The sequence below is a fragment of the Aethina tumida genome, chromosome 3, assembly GCF_024364675.1.
Source record: "Aethina tumida isolate Nest 87 chromosome 3, icAetTumi1.1, whole genome shotgun sequence".
Classification (NCBI taxonomy): Eukaryota; Metazoa; Arthropoda; class Insecta; order Coleoptera; family Nitidulidae; genus Aethina; species Aethina tumida.
The window spans coordinates 28,642,499-28,661,056 of NC_065437.1; the positions used below are offsets into that span (position 1 = coordinate 28,642,499).

At 28.1% G+C, this 18,558-nt stretch overlaps 1 protein-coding gene across 4 annotated transcripts; it reads left to right on the top strand.

Annotated features, from left to right (window-relative positions):
* The first annotated feature begins 1,915 nt into the window (after positions 1–1,915).
* Positions 1,916–18,193, top strand: LOC109599974 (acyl-CoA Delta-9 desaturase). 4 transcript variants are annotated; one of them, XM_020016032.2, is made up of 6 exons: positions 1,916–2,200; positions 10,452–10,748; positions 14,431–14,561; positions 15,488–15,693; positions 16,108–16,293; positions 16,468–18,193. In XM_020016032.2, the coding sequence occupies exons 2-6, from the start codon at positions 10,454–10,456 to the stop codon at positions 16,790–16,792; spliced, it is 1,143 nt and encodes a 380-aa protein (XP_019871591.1). In that variant the 5' UTR covers positions 1,916–2,200; positions 10,452–10,453; the 3' UTR covers positions 16,793–18,193. The 4 variants fall into 4 exon arrangements, with proteins under 4 accessions (XP_019871591.1, XP_019871590.1, XP_049821601.1 ...); XM_020016031.2 differs by having other exon boundaries at positions 1,919–2,272; XM_049965644.1 differs by lacking the exon at positions 1,916–2,200 and adding an exon at positions 10,229–10,271.
* Positions 18,194–18,558: the final 365 nt, after the last annotated feature.

An 18,558-nucleotide genomic window follows, 5' to 3' on the forward strand; every position in this document is an offset into this window, starting at 1 on the left:
TTATTAATTATTATTTATTAAGCATCTACTAGAATATAGTAATAATAATAAAGATTTTTACAGTAGTGGACTTAATTATAGCAACTATTTGAGTTAGATGCCAGTACCAATAATGTTTATTGTTTTTTCTATTGTTTTTGTCTACAATGCAATCTACTTTTATTCTTTAAAAAATGCGCACTTTTTATTTTTCTGTGGACAAATTTATAACAAATTTTTAATTTATGGTCTTCTTTCTTTCTGGGAATTTAAATTAATTACTTAAATTGACGCTCTTTTTCTTGTTATAATTTTTATTGCCAAGACCAAGAGAAACGATAAGATATATTTAAGGATTTATGGCTACATCAGTCAATCGTTTCCAGTATTATTAAAAAAAACTGGCCAAGAGTAATTGTCTGGGTTCAGAAATCAGTATATCTATATTTCGAATGTCAAAAAAACAATCCAATCTTATCGTAATCTGAAATTAAAGTCATGGGAAGGTATGGTACTTGCTGAAATTAGTTGAAGGAATAATAATTTTCACTGGTTTCAATTCTTCCAGCATAAGCGCCCTTAGACTGATTTATATACATGGAAATATTAAAGAACAATTTTTTTCCATATATAGGATAAATGGTGCTTTAAAACATGTTTCAACATGAAAACAATTCCAAACATAAATCCAAAATAGTGACGGAATGTTTAACATGATGTTTTGTCTTAACCGTGTCATGATCTCAAGACATAAACCCTAAATAAAACATGGGGAACCATGTTTTTAACCAAATTGGACATAAGAAATTTACAAATTTAAATGAAATTATCACACAAATTAAAAAGTTTAAAAGAATATAGACATGTCACGTATTAGAACAATACTAATTATTAATATTAATTTAAATGACACGCATTTAATCATTTCAAAAATTGCTACTGTATTTATGTCCAGTTCAATTCAGATAAAATATACGTTTTATAACATTTTATAGAATAAGAACATAGTAGCTTTTATAATATTGTACAACACAACAATAGTAAATTAATATTATTTTAACAGTTTAAATAAAAAAGTTATATCTAAAATATTTAACTTTTTAAAAAGTAACTATAATAATGACTACTACTGTACGTATTTATATCCCTTCGCTACACTTAAGTTAATTTTGATCATTGATTAAAACCAATAGATTTTTTTGTTTCAAATATTGAATGAACAAGTATGATATATAATTATTTTATTTTTATAATGTTGGATATAGAACAAATACAAAATATATAATATACAATTATCCTATATATTTTATATATATTGATATCAAAATTTATTACAAATTTCAAATTTTATTTAAAAGTCTATTAAAATAGTATTAGATTGTGTTCAAAGATACATACATATTCATGTTGTATTCATTCACTACAAATATGATTTCTGGACTTTTAGTAAATGTGTATAATTAATTACATGCAATATTCACGGCATACTTAATTAACAAAATTGTATTTAATATTGTTTACTACTTTGTACACATATATAATTTTAAATTCCATTCATAATTATAATTAAACTTATATTTATTTATAGTGTAAAATAAAATATAAATCTAAGATAAATTCATATTGTGTTGATAACAGTATAAAAGTTAGGTATAAAGAAAAGTCTGTTATGTGTGTGTAATTTTCCATTGATATACTCCTTAAAAAATTGTCACCTATTATATTTATTCAATTCTGAGTATTTTCTCAATATAAAATGACCAAAAATACGCCTGAACAATATGCGGAGGTGACACGGTCAAAATAAACATGTCGCACAATTCCCATGAATGTATCCACGCCGGGATCGGCGCTTTCTTTCAACTATTACATCACTTCCACAGGTTGTTTAGAAGGCGTGGTGCTCTCCGGTGAACTTCACGGACACCGTGTTCGTAACAGTGATACGACGGACCATAGCACGCATCCAGGCCCTCTTCGCCCCGCGAGCGTTCACCGCTCCCAAATGCAACCGCAAGCGACGACGCCGTTCCTCACTGTTTCTCCGTCCCAGTTGCTGTGTGTGCGAGTCGTCGGCAGCGAGGAGTTATTTTTTTACTACGGTCGCGTCGCTCCCCCAAAAGCACGTGGTGTCAAACGCGGCCTCCGAAAACGCCACAAACGTCAGTGATCGTGGTCGAGCTTCGGTTCTGATTGATTTTGTTGTTGTGCGAGTGTGGAGGTGTAGTTTTGCGTTTTTACCGTTCCTTCGACTGCATGTTTCAGAGCCGGTTTTCATAAATACAAACATACAGTGAGTTGAAAACATGACGGTTCATTTATATCTAGGTTTGGTCTACGTATATGTGTACCTGGTTCTGTAGGTTTTATCGAAAATTTAATTTTTGCGTCTGCAAAAATAAAAATTGGTAAAGTTGCAGAATCGGTCACTCTAAGGAATATTTGTAGCGCATGCGTCAACTGGATTTGAAATCGTCTGTTTCGGAGATTTTAGACAGCATAGTTGCCAGATTTCATTTTTAACGAAATATGTAGAGAAATGATTTTTAGAAAAATATATATGTAATTTATTATGTTTTTCATGTATGACTTATATTATTTATGTGGTTGAATTCGAAAAGAGATAAAATTCGGCAAATCACTTTATAATTAGTATATTCATTTTTTATTTACTCTATATTTCTTTGATAGTTTAACTATCTAATTAAAAGTTCTTTATTAAATAATTAGGTAAATTTACAACATTAATATAAAATTAACAAAAAAGATATATTTATGTATTTTATAATAAAAAACAAAATCAATTAAAACAAAAAAATCTATTCCACTGGATATTGCTTCCTGATACAATTTAAAATGCTCATAAACATATTATGATTTTTAAATTTATTTCTCCATATGAATTCGTGAAGGTACGATGGAAACAGATCTTCCGAGGAACAGTCATGGTCTATGTAACTCGAAAAAAATTGTTCAATGCAAATATAGTATTGATTAATAAATTGGAATAAATTAAAAAATAATAAAAATTAAAAACATTTTTAATTAAATACAATACAATTATCTATATAGTAAAATATATTAATTAATTAACGACCCGTATCAATAAATTAAGATTGTACAAAAAAAATAATAAATGCAGCACACAAATAATCTATAAAGTAAGATAACTTAAAATATGACTGCTAACAAATTAAAAATAATCTTACTAAAGGAATAAAAGTATAATATTTTAAAAATGAGAAAGATCTATAAAGTAAAATATATTAAATGAGCATACAAATAAATTAAGAAAGTAATTAGCAGAAGAATAGGAATAATATATTGTTTTTAAAAACGCCATGAGAATATAATCTGTAAAGTATAATATTTTAATAACGAGCAATAATCATCAAAATAGAAGAAATACTATACTTACCAAAAAAATAAAAAGTATAATACATACACAACAACACAACAATAATTCAACCATAAAAAATGATTCGAATATTTTGACCGTTGCAAACCGACAACACTGCACTTCAAAATGTTCAAGAAGCGCGAAATCAGCGCCTCACGACGCATGCGCTAGATAATGTTCCTTAGAGTGACCGATTCTGCAACTTTACCTAAAAATTTAATAAATATTTCATTTTATCCATGGAGATTTTGCATTTTTTTTATTGTTTTTATATTGACGATTCTTTGTTTTTACTTTTTTAATTGATACGGTATCTCGAAACAATGGTGCGACTCTTTGTATTTCAAATATGAATACATCTATGTGAGTTAAGAGAGTAAATTGAAATGTGTTCAAGTTAATTATTTTAATGTAGAGTAAAAAAAATATTTGTTTTACTCTCCAATAAGAAGATAATAATTGGTTAATCTTTAATGTGTAAAGTATAAAAAGTTATTGTATTAATTTCAATAAGTTACAAATTTTGTAGCATCATCATTAAAATCTAATTTTAAATCTTGTAAAAACAAAATTATTGTTATGTTATAAAAATATATATTTTATTATTGATAACTTATCAGATATCTGAACTTCATAAATATTACAAAACAAATTATTTTGAGAATTTCTTAAAATTTTTTATTCTCAACCGAAGCTTTTCACTTTTCATTTGCCCCCGGATTGGTTTAAAAATGATTAAATTTGATTTGCTCAAAAGTAATAATTTATGCAAATTTACCAAACAGTAAATTTTCTATTTTTATCACATAAATGAAATATTATTTGAATGACAACATAACTGTTTTGCTATTATATTTGAGAGTCATATAAATTAGATTTAGATTAGAAAGCATTAAGAACTACAAGCTCCAAATCAACAAGATAATACTACTAAGAAACGACCGCTCCGTTTTGTTTTCAGAAATCAAAAATGTATATGTTCGATCCCGTTTACTTTTTCGCCAGGAAATCTTTGTAATTAGGTCACAACGCATTTTCAATTTTAGAGAAATGTCTAAATTGTTGAATAGTTGCAAATGAAAACAAATTTATTCCAAATTAACTATTACAAGATTAAATTAAAACGTTAACACACTAACTAAACATTAAAACTAATAACACTAACTATTTACGTTCACTTATTTACTTCTAGTCGCACGATATTTATTTTAAGACGTTCGTATTCGATTGATTACTTGGTCCTGTACTCCGTCCACTGGTATTTTCTAGCCGTGTCTAGAACATTCGCGGTCCATTATGGTCTAAACGGACTGGTCTCGACGGTGACAAATATTGGACTACTCAGTGTATTCCCATTTACAAGTTGTAACATGTATAATAATGCAATTAAAATTATGTAACAAATAGATAATCGACATTTGTTTCTTTTAGTTTGTATTATCAGTATTAAATATTAAATTAAAATATTTAATTTTTTGGCAGGTGGTGACGTGTTTTAAGCCAAAATTATTAAGTTCAAATGTGTGAAAATCATAAGAATTAATTATGATTTTTTAATGATAATTAAATGTAGATTTAGAATCTTAATTCAAATAAATCATTAAAAACTATTTTCCTGTACAGGTACAAAAAAATAGATTTTAGTGTTTAAACATTTTTTTTGTTGAATTTTATATAATATTAAAAAGCAGTTTTTATGCAATTTATTTTTTCCTCCTTCATCTTTGAAATATTTTACAAATTCTATAATTTGCAAGGCAATTTTGGCTGCGTTTTTGCATTGAAGACGAACAAGGTGATCCTGAAAAATCAAGGAAGAAATTGAGTAATACTGGTGCAAAATTCTCGTATCAGATATTTGGAAATTGATCAGTATGATTATTGGATAATTGTTTAAAGACTTTTTGCAATGTATTTTATAAAAAAGTTTACCAAATGTACTCCATATGAATTACGTGGGACTTTTGCTAATTGTCTCTTCTTGCAGGCAACGCAAATGAGATTTTTATTGATCCTATAGTTATATGTGACAAAAAATGGGTTGATTACGATAATTCTCGTCGGCCTGAACAATGGGTAAATCTAATGGAACAGAACTTAAAAAAGTCTTATCGCAAGAAATATTTTGGTGACTGTAGGTCGAATTTTACATTAACAAGATACGATTAACACACAAGTCTTGTACTCGTAAATTTAACAAGTTTATTGGAAGAACTTCGTAGCCTTTTATTATTTTTTGCATAATAACAGTTTAATTTTGAATTGGAGATCAAAACAGTGGTGGATCTTTTCTTCAGTTTCTTGTGGCATAAATTTTCTCACAGAATCTTAGTAAAAAATTATTTATTATATTGTAATAATGATTATTTTGTTGAATACCATTTACATTATCAATCTAAATTTTAAAATCATTATTATTTTCTAATTTTTCACTTTAACATTTTTATTTGTTCTCCACTTTAAATAAAAAAGCAGAAATAAACTATTTTGTATTCATCATATCATCATATTTAAAGAAACAATTAAAAAAATAAATTATTGTATAAAATAATTTTTGTTTTGATTATAAATCCAATCGAAAATTGAAAATTCATAAATTAATAAATAAGTCAGCTGTTAAAACTACAATTTGGTCTTAAAATATGTTATCCACTTTAAATTTTAATAATTTGGGCCGATAAGTCGACATAAATTACGATCCCTTTTAAGATATCCGAAGACAAGATTAAATTTTACACATAGTCAAATATGTTTATAAATATTTGAGTTTGGTTTCTAGATCAACGTTATAAACTACAATTTTAATAAGAATATTAGCTGATTCATTTATCCAATGAAGTAAACACAGCTGTTATTTGTATTAGATAAGCGTTTTTACTGAATTCGGAATAAACGGATACTGTGAATAAGTACTTTTGGGAAACGAGTTCGTGGTTTGGGTCAGGTACGAATGTAGATAAGTAAATACATATTGCATAAGATGTGTGCACAATTCTGTACAAAAAGTATTCATAAAATTGTTCCAGGAAAATGTATTTTCCACACCATGAATATTTCTTGTTTACACTGAAATAATAAATGCTCTGTAATATTAAATAAAGAACTTAAAAATTACATTCAAGCTAAAATAATATACATTTTTTTATCTTTACATCAATACAAAAATTCGAATTGATAGATATATCGTCATCGATAACTATGTGTTTGTATACATGAATTTTGACACGCAGAGGTGTGTGTCCTAAAAACAATGAAAACCAGTGAAATTTTCGCCACACAGTATTCACCACATGCATGCTAATTATTAGAAATTAATTTTTTTCGTGAATGGGTCACTTGGGTAATCAGTATGGTAACACAATAATTTATTTATTAAATTTGCATAAATTAAAAAAACACTTTCGGAATGATAACATTTAAAATAATTTTATTTTTGATGACACACATATGAGTAAAATGCATTATCGCTTTTGTGTATATCTAGCATGCCGTAATAAAAGCATAAAAAGTTAATGATGGAACCATATCAACTCATGTTGGGTCGGGAAGGTCGCAAATAGTCCTTGTTTTTTTAAACTTTAATATACATTACAAATATTATTTTCAAAGGTGTCATGTGTATCATTTGACGAAAATATTTTACGAGCATGTTGAACCTCTTTTTTTATGCATGCTTCAAATTAAATCTGAATTCGAAATGGATTCCGGTGTATATATAAAATTTAAATATAGATTTTCTAAATTTATCACCGTTTGTTTAGGCAATAAATAATTTTATAAACGCCATATTCATAAAGTACACAATATTCGACATAAAATGTAATGTATAAGACGATAATTTGACACGTAACACAATGCTAAAGTTGTGTGCATTGAATAATTTGTAAAAATAGAAAACATTGTCACTGTAGCTGGTTTTATTCCAATCACCGGGAATATTTTTGTGGTTTCTCATTGGATAACTTTATATAATGTTTTATGCAAAGTCAATATTTAAAAATATTTTCGTGTATTAATTTTATTAAAATAAAATGTCTCAAGAAGATTTATTACATTAATGATAGGAAAATAAATTCATATAAAAAATAGTGTTGCATTAAAAAATAATTAAAAAATGCTTATGGTATAAAACATTTATTTATCTAAAATCATAACGTTGAAATGTAAAAAAAAATATATTTCGCAGCAAGTAAGTGGAATTTTTCAATCAACAATTAGATTTAATTACATCAATATAAAATCAGACTTTGATCTTACAGTGGATTTAATTGTGTCTCTGTTAATATACATGGTTAAATTTTTCTTACGCTTGATTCTATGAATGTAGGGCAATAAATTAAGAGCGAACTATAAATAAATACTTTCGCATAGTCTCTTAAATTAAAGACTCCAACACTACAACTAAATAACTAATTTTTTGGAATAGCCTATATAAATTACTCTTTAAATCGTATCTGGTATTGGCGATGAATGAATTAGACATTCTTTTACATATGTTCAAAATTTGGAACCTAGTAACTGGTTTGTATTAAAGCCAACAAAATCCTAGATCCTTCCCAAATGCTTAAAAGGATTGGCTTTTTTCAATAATTAAATACATTACATCCGTCGATTTAGATAAGACTCGGTGCCAGACGTCTGTCTCCTTCAAGCAATCCTTGAAGTTATAATCCAAGTCTGGAATTTTTTTCTCTACATGTAATGCATTGATATTGCTTATTATTCTTTAAAATTATATTTAATTACATCTGGAGGAAACACATAGTGCATTGAAATTTTTCATATTATTCTTCATTTCTAAGGACAAACAAAAGGAAATATGACCCATTTACACTTCTGGAACTTTTTTATTTATTACTCATTTTTAATATATTTTACAATCATACACTGATCTATATTTTTAACTCTTTTTTTATGGCATGCATATAATTATTTCTTGTCTTTTGAGCTAATATTGTTTAAAATGAAAGTTACAGGGATGTTTGATATTAAATAGGCCACGGTATATGTGAATTAATTTTACTTTTCTTGAGTAATGATGTATATAAAACATCGACATTTTTATGACAGACGTGAAATATATTTGAAATTGTTTACAATTTTGGGTTAAATGGACAGCCAAATACCAGAAGAGCATATCCGGCATTGTATGCTTTTGCGATGTTTATCCAAGTGCATTAGAGATGGTTTTCCAAGTTCAGATCCAGTAATTTTGATCTCTCTATGTATCAGAAAAACCAACGACATGTTAATGGCAGAGGTGGAAGCAAATCCATGTCAAACAATCGAAGAACTATCAGATTCCCTTAACCAACCTTGGTCGACCATCCAGGAACATTTACAGCAGATTGGAAATATATATAATTATTTATAATTTTTGATCGTCTGATCACTGGGGATGAAAAATGGATCATAATGTGATAATCCAAAAAGCAAAAGGCAGAGAATTTCTACAATATTCTTTTAGTGGCACAAAAATTGAAACTGGGGATGATATTCAAAATGCCATCTTAAGATATTTTACTCAAAAATCAATTGATTTTTATCGGTCCGGGATTGAAAATTATATATTTATTGTCTATGGAGATTTCTTAAAATTAAAGTTACAGAACTATTTCATCTTAAATAGGCCAAATAGGCTAACCAATTAGTCGAGAAGAATGTAAGTATATGTATTCCAATATTGTTACGTATATACAAAATGAATTATTATATTCTTATTTGCAACATTCGGAACTCTTTTAAATTGTTGCATTCATATTCATATAATTCAACGGATGTGGTAATAATGATTATATATTTTACTAAAAATAGATATTGTTAACAATGAATGCATAATTGATCTCGACATAAAAAAAGTTTTAACCCAAGTTTAAATGAAAACGAAAAATTTCTCATAAATATTTTATACATATTTTTTTATATTTTAATAATATATGAGCTTCCGTTGACCCTCACAACATTATAAATTATGTTCCAGATATGAGCAATTTGCAGCCATTACGGATCCCAAATGTTTACTTTTTAGTTAAAAAATATTGTCCCCATTTGTCTATGAATCACGTATTGACCATACTGGGATATTTTGATAGCATCATCACTATTATTAGAAAATTCTACCTACTCTAATTTGCATTAATATAATTAGTGCGATACCAACGTGACTAACTAGACGTACGAAAGGCCAAAAGTTAAGAAAAAGTAATATTTTAAGTGCAAAAATTCTTTGTGTGCACGATAACAAAACTTGAAATATTGTCTAATGCCGTGACCAAAAACAGACAGGACGTGTTATTAATATTAAAGAGTCTTTGGGGAAATGTTTGGAATTTTTACTAACTATTCATTGCTCTTGTTTCAATTTAAGAAATTATTTTTTTACTGTAATTAATGTTGATTTATAGCCTAACTACTTAATTTGTCATGTAGTTGCAATTGATAAATTTTCTAAAATTCTACTTACTGCTTTGAAATGTTTATTTATATATCAGTGACTGATAAAACTGTTTCAGTTAACGTACAGAAATTCGACTGGTTAATTTTAATCGCTTCAAATACGATAAACTTTTATAATGAATGGAAAGTGGTAGTGGACATGCTAACGTAAACAAAATCAGTATAAGAAACCAGTGAAACTTGTCTGAAATACCGCTAGACAAAGATAAATATTTTGATTTAGATAAATTTCTACTTTACATAATTAGTCAGATTTCCAGCATCCAGCGTGTTAATATTAAACTTTTTAAAGAGGCCCCACTCTACTGGCGGCATTACGTAACCGGTAAATCATCGCTGCATTACATCACTCTCGCTTACAACTCGTTCGGAGTTTGGGTCACTAAACCATGAAACCTACATGTCCCAGGTCCATTACCAATACCTGTGTTAGTTGGTTAGTTAGTTGATGCAACGCTTCCGACATTGTTTTGTTGGTTTTCACAATGCTCTTTCTCGACCTTGCTCCCAAACAAATTTCACCTGAGCAACCTGAGTAACGTTATGACTTTACGCCCATCTCTAGTTAAACTTAGTCGTTGGTTAGAACCTGTTCTATTGTTTACGCTTGTTGCAGGTATGACTGAAGACAGCGAGGAAAACCGATTGAACGGGGGATGTGCCGTGGTCGATGATGGTGGCAGCAATGTAACACACAGATCGCAAAATCGCGTCGCGGAAGACTCGAAAACGATCAAAAACGATGTTACGGTTAACGGTGGTGCGGAGAGCAAAGACAATGCTGATAGTGATGATAATTTTGTGCCTTCCATACGGTGGCCTGATTTGATAGCGCAGCTGTTCATTCACTTAGGGTGTTTATATGGATTTTTTCTGTGCCTTGTATCAGCCAAAATTTATACTACAATATTTGGTGAGTTAATCCACAGTTGTTATATGTTGCTCACACACATGTCCAACACCATTCAGCTGGTTTCACTTTGTGAACAAGTAGTTGACATTGTTGTAAACAAAATAAAAAATTATGGCAACCTCGTGGACTATTTGCAACATTAAATATGCACATATTTTTTGAGAATAGATTACATCAGTGTCCTTCAGAAAATGATAGTTCTGGTTGGCCACAATTGCAAATTCACCTGGAAAAGTACAGATGTTTATAAACATAAATTTATTGCAGACTGTAATTAACGTTTAAATATTAATTATAAAAACAGTTTTCGTTTAATTTCAACTTTCGGTGATTCATATAGTGTTAAACACACTAATGTACACTCCGAACCACTGACAATGCAAACAACGAAAGAAAACAGTTTTCTTTAATTTCAACTTTGTCTGAATCATAACATATAATGTTAAACATTGTAAAATACACTCCATACCACCAACAATGCAAACAACGAAAAGAAAACATTGACTTATCTATTCGATAGATAGTCTGATAACATAAATCCTTGAGCAGATCAATAATATTAATTAATAAATATTATTTTTGTTTAAAATAGTAATTTTATTGTACTTTCTATATAACAAAATATCATTTATGAAATTAATAATTGATTTCCAATCTGATGATTAAATTTAAATTTTAACTTAATGAAATGTAGAAAAGTTCAATTAAAAATATTATAATAATTTTCAATAGTTACACGTTAATTCAGTGGAAGATACTCAAGTGAAGCAGGTGAGACAGTGCCTCACCTATGAAACTGATTTTATTGACATTTTGATAACGTTAATATTAAAACATTAATTTTTTATGTTTTTATTATTTAAAATAGAATATAACTTAATACTTAAACAAAGGTAGAAGGGTAATATGTTGTAAAACTAACAATTAAACAAGCAATACCAGTTTAATATTAAATTTCAATGAATATTTTGTCCACAAGTTCTTCAGAGGCACTTTTAAATGTTCCTCTTCGCCTTAATTCGTTTCATAAGTAAATCTTAAATATTTTTATTTGGTTTCAACATTCGCACATGCGCTTTAAGGTCGCGTTACTGTTTCAATGGTAGGAGAGCGGAGGCGTGCCTCTAGCCAATGATATAACTACTTGATTGTATGCGTATCTGGTGAATTCAGTTAGGGGGATATTTTTAATACTGTATCTCTTTTCTATTTCGATATGACCTGTAATATACGAAAGAATTTTTTATGTTCGTTGTTAAAGAATTAAACTGTTCAATTCCTTGAATATGTTAACAAATACGAAACAACAAAACAACATGTATTTAATATTTATTGATACGATAAATTTGACTGACTAACAAGAAGTACAGTAATAAATAAATTATTTTGCTGGCCATATCTTTTATTTTCAAATGATATGGAGTTTTATAATTTGAAAAATCTATCTTATGGACTAAATTTACAAGACGAAAGCACTGTTCATTCGAATGAATGTGGTTAATTATGCGTAAATATGTTCTGTACAAAATATACCTCATCAGACTCACGAGGTGTCACTGCCTTAATTGAAAGATCTGACAATTTTTAAGATCTTTAAATAGAATTTAAACATTGGAACTATTTTCTAATTTTGTCTAATAGTGTATTAAAGTGATTTATGTTAGTTTATTTTTCAGGAACCGGAAAACCTGAAATAATATACAATAGCATATTTTCCTGTTAATACGTATACGAATTTACTTAACGATTACTAGAAAACGTTGCCCTATTTCGTCGAATTGTTATAAAATCGATAGAAACTCATTAACAGTAGTTTCCATGTATGGCAATTATCCGCATTCAAAAAAAAAAACTATCCAGTTACAGTAGTAAATACAACGTACATTTTTTTACAAGAAACCGATAATAAAGTTTCTTGGCGCCGGAGTTGTTGTTAATTCAATGCTGGTTCGTTGTAAAATTGCTAGGACGTTAGAGCGAGAACAAAACTTAATTAAGTTGAACACTTTATGGGGTTTGTTGACCACACATAATAAATGAAATTGGGTCATGACTATGAATAATAGATTGAAAAAAATATTGTTTGTCACTTAAGCATTTTTTAGACAACATCTGTTTGCTATCTATGTTATGCAAACATGAAATTATTATCGATAACGCATTTGTCTTGTCTTAGTGGATGATATGACAAAATAAATTTACGATTTTGTACATTAAATAAATTCTTTTGATATAGTTTATCAGAATCTAAGTATATATAGAATTTTCAATAAATACAATGTCAATATTTAAGAAAGTGATAAATATATCCTGAGAGCTGCAATTACCCTAACGTTACAAATTCAATTATTTCCAAGAAATTATAGAATTAAACTGAATTATTCAACCCAATTTAGTGACTTTAAACTAACTTATTAACAGTCTTAATTTAAGTTATTTTTATATAATTTACAACAAATATAATGTATTTCTTCTTTAAGAAAGTTGTCAACTATATCTTGAGAGTTACAAATTCAGTAATTTCCAACAAATTATAAAATTAAGTTTGTATTACATCAGTTTTAGAGACTTATATATTATTAATTGTTTTAATATATAATTACAACAATGTACAAAATTGTGAAATATATCCTGAATACTGCAGACACCTATTTTCGATTTCTTAAATTGCTTTTTCATTCACATTTGCATTTGAAATTTCTCATTGTATGTTTTAATAAATATTCGTTAATCCACATTAATTTTTAAATTGTTTTTTGAAAAGGTTAAAAACTGTATAAAAATATATCCTGAAAGCTGCGAGCCCGAAAGTTACAAAAGCATTTTTTATCAGCAAATTATAAAATTAAATTAAATTATTAATTGTCATATTCTAAGTAATTTTTGTGTAATTTATAACAAATTCAATCTACTTTATCTTAAAAAAATTATGAAATACATCCTGAAAGCAACGATTGACCTAAAGTTATATATTCAAAATTTAAATTGAATTACATCTATCTTACAGAAGAAAACCAATTTTCGATTTATTATCTTGCTTATTTCATGTTTTACATATTTGCATTCGAAATTTCTCATTGTACGTTTTAATAAATATTTGTTCACTCATGTTAATTTTTAAATTGCTTATTGACAAGGTTAAAAAGTGTATAAAAGTGATGAGCCAATTGGACATGTTCGTGAGCTTATTTTTAAATCAATTGATCGATACAGTAACGAACTTCCACTAACAATTTAATAGGGATCACTAAATGGCGGACTACGTCATAAATATTTAATAAATTTCCTCATTTAACGTTTCTTATGTAACAGTTGTTGTACAACAAACATGACACATAAATTGTAAATGTACGTAAATATAAATAATTGATAATTCTAGATGAACTTGATTTGGTAGATTAGTGGAGCTATTAAAAAAATCATAGAACTATCTATAAATATATCGACAATAAATTACATTTAAGACCTACACCAGGTCTGCATCCTTCATCTAACTTTTATTTGATTTAATAATAGAAGTCATGTGGGGCTCTCCACTGAGTGGTGCTTACGATAAAAGCATTAACGGAGTTAAGTACTTAAAAGTTACTGTATTCATTTCCATTCAAGTTCATTGAAAAATAATCACGCAATAGACTTCCTTCATAACTAAAAACTAATAATAGATTTGTTCTTGTTTCAGCATTCCTTACAGTGTACATCTCAGGTTTCGGCATCACCGCTGGTGCTCATAGGCTTTGGTCGCATCGAGCCTACAAAGCCAAATGGCCCCTTAGGTTACTTCTAGTCATTTTATTTACTGTAACAGGCCAGGTGAGTTTATTAAAATTATATATGTTTACAGTTACCATGAATATCCATATGTAAATTGTTATTATGGATTAAAGAAGTGTTTGATGTGAAATTATCATGAACCAGCCAATTAATCTGCCAATAATATGTGCAAGTTTAAGTAATGTGAACGCCTTTGCTTTAATAACCGTTGTTTGTTACCAGTAATATAAAATATTTTCCACTCAGGGTCACTCATTATCGAGCATTTCATCGAAGAAATGCATGAGTGCTTTGCCTTGCGGATAAGGTATGCATTTATTAAATATCTGTTCCCTCGTCACGATTATCTGTTGTTTAAATGGTTAAATTTATAAAACAAATTACAGAAAAGCCATCATTCGATAAGTCCTAATAAACTTTCAAAATAACTGTTATAATGATAATGGACAGATTCACTTTATTATGGGGAGCGTCAGTAAGTAAATATGTTCATTATTGATTAACAAATATAGTAGAAATTCACGCATGTTCAACATGCTATGTAGTTTTTACCAAGCTAGTAAAATGACTATGAAGATCTCAATTTTATTCGATCGATATTACGTCACGTCTGTAATAAAAGTTGTGTATATAGATTTAAGTAGCGGTTTACAATAATATTGTCGTTCACTTTACATGAAAAATTATTGGAATAAACTGGAACATGTTATTAATTTGACTAAAAGTGTATTATTGGAGATATCAACTTCCGGCACTATTAGAAAAATTAATGAATCCTATTTCTATTAAACACCACTTTATATTAATATCGACATAACGTTTTTTCTAGTAATTTTTAAAAGTACCCTCTGTTTATTTTAGTTGTTTGCCTTCATTCATTTTATTAATAAACAAAAAATAATTAAATAACCAAAATATACGTTATTATTTAACAACACAGAGATAAAGATTTGATTATATTTCAGAGACATGTTTACGTATGGGCTTTAGACCACAGAGTTCATCACAAATACAGTGAAAGCGATGCAGATCCTCATAATGCTAAACGAGGATTCTTCTTTTCTCATGTTGGGTGGTTGGTGGTTACTCCACATCCAAAAGTCGTCGAAAAACGCAAAGCTGTGGACATGAGTGATCTAGAAGCTGATCCCATCGTCATGTGGCAAAAGAAGTAAGAAAATAGCTTGTATTTATTTTTATATAATTAGTTTTTAATCTTTATTAATATTATGGTGAACGATTAAGTTAATATTGTCGATTGTAATTAATAAAGGCAAATTTAACATCATAAAATGTGTGTGAGTCAATATTTAAAGCAATAATTGTCACCGAGAATTTTATTTTGTTCAATTATGATCCTAACGGCCTGTATAATAATAAACGTTTGCGGCATAATAAAAAGGATTGCGGCGATTTCCTTAAGTGCTATTTTTATACCAGATATTCGCAGTTAAATGTCACACTCGTAAAGGATTATTAAATATAATAAACGATTCTAATGGTACATTTGGGAAATTAATTTTCTTGAAATGACGTTTACAAGTTGTTGGAACTTCCGCATATAAAGTCATTATTTTTGTTTCAGGTTCTATCCACCTTTATTCTTCATTTTCAATATTTTTTTGCCTGTTGCTACACCCGTATACTACTGGGACGAGACCTTATGGAATTCATTTTGGATTAATTTTAACATGAGATTCTGTATTACCTTAAACATAGCCTTTTTCGTCAACAGTATTGCGCACATGTGGGGACAAAAACCGTATGATAAGTAAGTAATAAACTAAAAAAATGATTCACATGTTACGTGATTGAGATAAGAATCATTTAGATAATATTAATATAATTTAATTGTCTTATTATTCATTAAAACCACTATAATCTTCCTAAATCCGTATAAAATATCCTATAGTACCAGTTAAACTAATTAAATTAATATTATTAGGTATATCAGTCCCGTTGAAAATCTTGCGGTATCTCTGGCGGCATTAGGCGAAGGCTGGCACAACTACCACCACGTGTTTCCTTGGGATTACAAGACCGGCGAATTGGGCAACGTCTACAATCCTTCTACCACGTTCATAAACTTCTTTGCCAAATTGGGTTGGGCATACGAATTGAAAAGTGTTTCACAGAAGATGATTGCCAGAAGAGCCAATAAAAGTGGTGATGGAAGCTATCAAGAAAAGAACGTTTGGGGTTACGGGGATTCTGACATTGACAAAGAAGACCAAGAGGAGCTTGAGGATATGGCTGATGAAAAGCGCTGATTTATTATTTCTAGTATTACTTACCTAAATGTGATTTTCGAGCTGATAAAAATTTGGCCAATAAATATCCGCATGTATTAATAGATTTTGGTTCCACTAATAGTTTAATTATTAATTTTAATCCCCGTTTTTATATTATGTTTATGGACCAAATTGTATTAATTATAAATTGCATTTAATTAAAACATATTTCTTGTATGAAACCTCAAAATTGATAGAGAATGTCGTAAATGTGATTTTTTAAACAACTTGCAAATCACTTTGTTGGCTTTATACAGTATTGAAATATTATTTAGAAAACGCTATATTTCGACTATAGACTAATGTTTACTGCCTTTTGTTTGTTCATTACCTTAATGAACAAGTACAATTGCTTTAATTAATTAAGGAAACATGAAATTTAAAAGCTTGAAATTCTAGTAATAATGGTACTGCCTCACTTAATTAGTAAAAGATTGATTTGTTGATTTTATTTAAGATGTTTTGAACGTACAATTGTGTTAATAACTTGTTTCCAAATATATTAATTAACAAACGCACAAGTCAAAATATAAAGACCAATTCATATATATTTTTCCAAGATTTTATACACTATTTTCTAATATTTATAAAATGTTTATAAATAGATAAATTTATTACGTATTTTTTATATTTGCAAAAAATTTAATCTGAACCTGATATGTTCAAGAACATATTTGTCTTGCAATATATATAAAGAAAATTCAACAATCTCTAACTTAGTATACAATGTATCACAGATCCCAAATACATTTTTCGATAATTTATGTTAAAAAACACTGTATAACAAATTTATACTGTTCTTTGTATCCAATATCAAATTAAGTTACGTTGATAGCATTTTTTCCGCATGAAGTACAAAGTTCATGAAATTGTTCCGTCAGATAAAAAATCTCAGTAACAAAAAAAAACTGCAAATAAATCAGTGGAACAGTTTGCTGCTTATCTCAGCATGCGCTTGGTTGAGAACGAAAAAAATATATATGGATATTTCCGGGAATAGATGTGATTGAACTATTTCATGAAAATTTTCGTTTTCTCCGGTAAAAATACTATCAAATCCATCCCAATTGGTATTAGCTGCAATTACAAGAAACTTGGTGCACAGTGTAATTTAAATAAAGTGCTTAAACAATATTACAGTGCCTTGTGAAAATTCTATAGGAAGTACCTTCAATTTTAATGTTGAATGGGTGCATTTACGTTATTTTCATAGGTGCGCTTAAATGGCCAGTTCAAATATTTATTATTAGTAATTTTATTTGTTGATTGTTACTTTGATAATATTATTTATATAATAGTATTGATTGTTACATTTTAGTTGTATAATAAATTTCTGATTTATGTTATGTATCCTATGTTAAATATATTATTTTTAGTACATCTTGGTTGAGTTATTTGTTATTTAGTACCTATTTACAAGTTGTCACATTGATTTTTAAAACGTTTGTAAAATGATTTTTATTTCTCTTTTTTGTTTAATGAACTGTAAGTATCATTAACCAATATAGTTTGAAGATTTTGGTAGTATAATATTAAATTTTAAATATTCTAATTTTTCTAATTAGTAATAAAGCAACAGACGTACCCGTAAAAGTGTATTTCGATTATATTATATTATATTACTATCTTCATGTGTAATATGCATGTTACAATATAACATTACACATCACAATTTTACTTGCTTAATGTTAATAAAATAGTTAAAAATAAATAGATGTTTAAATAGTTTCGTTCTCTCATCTAGA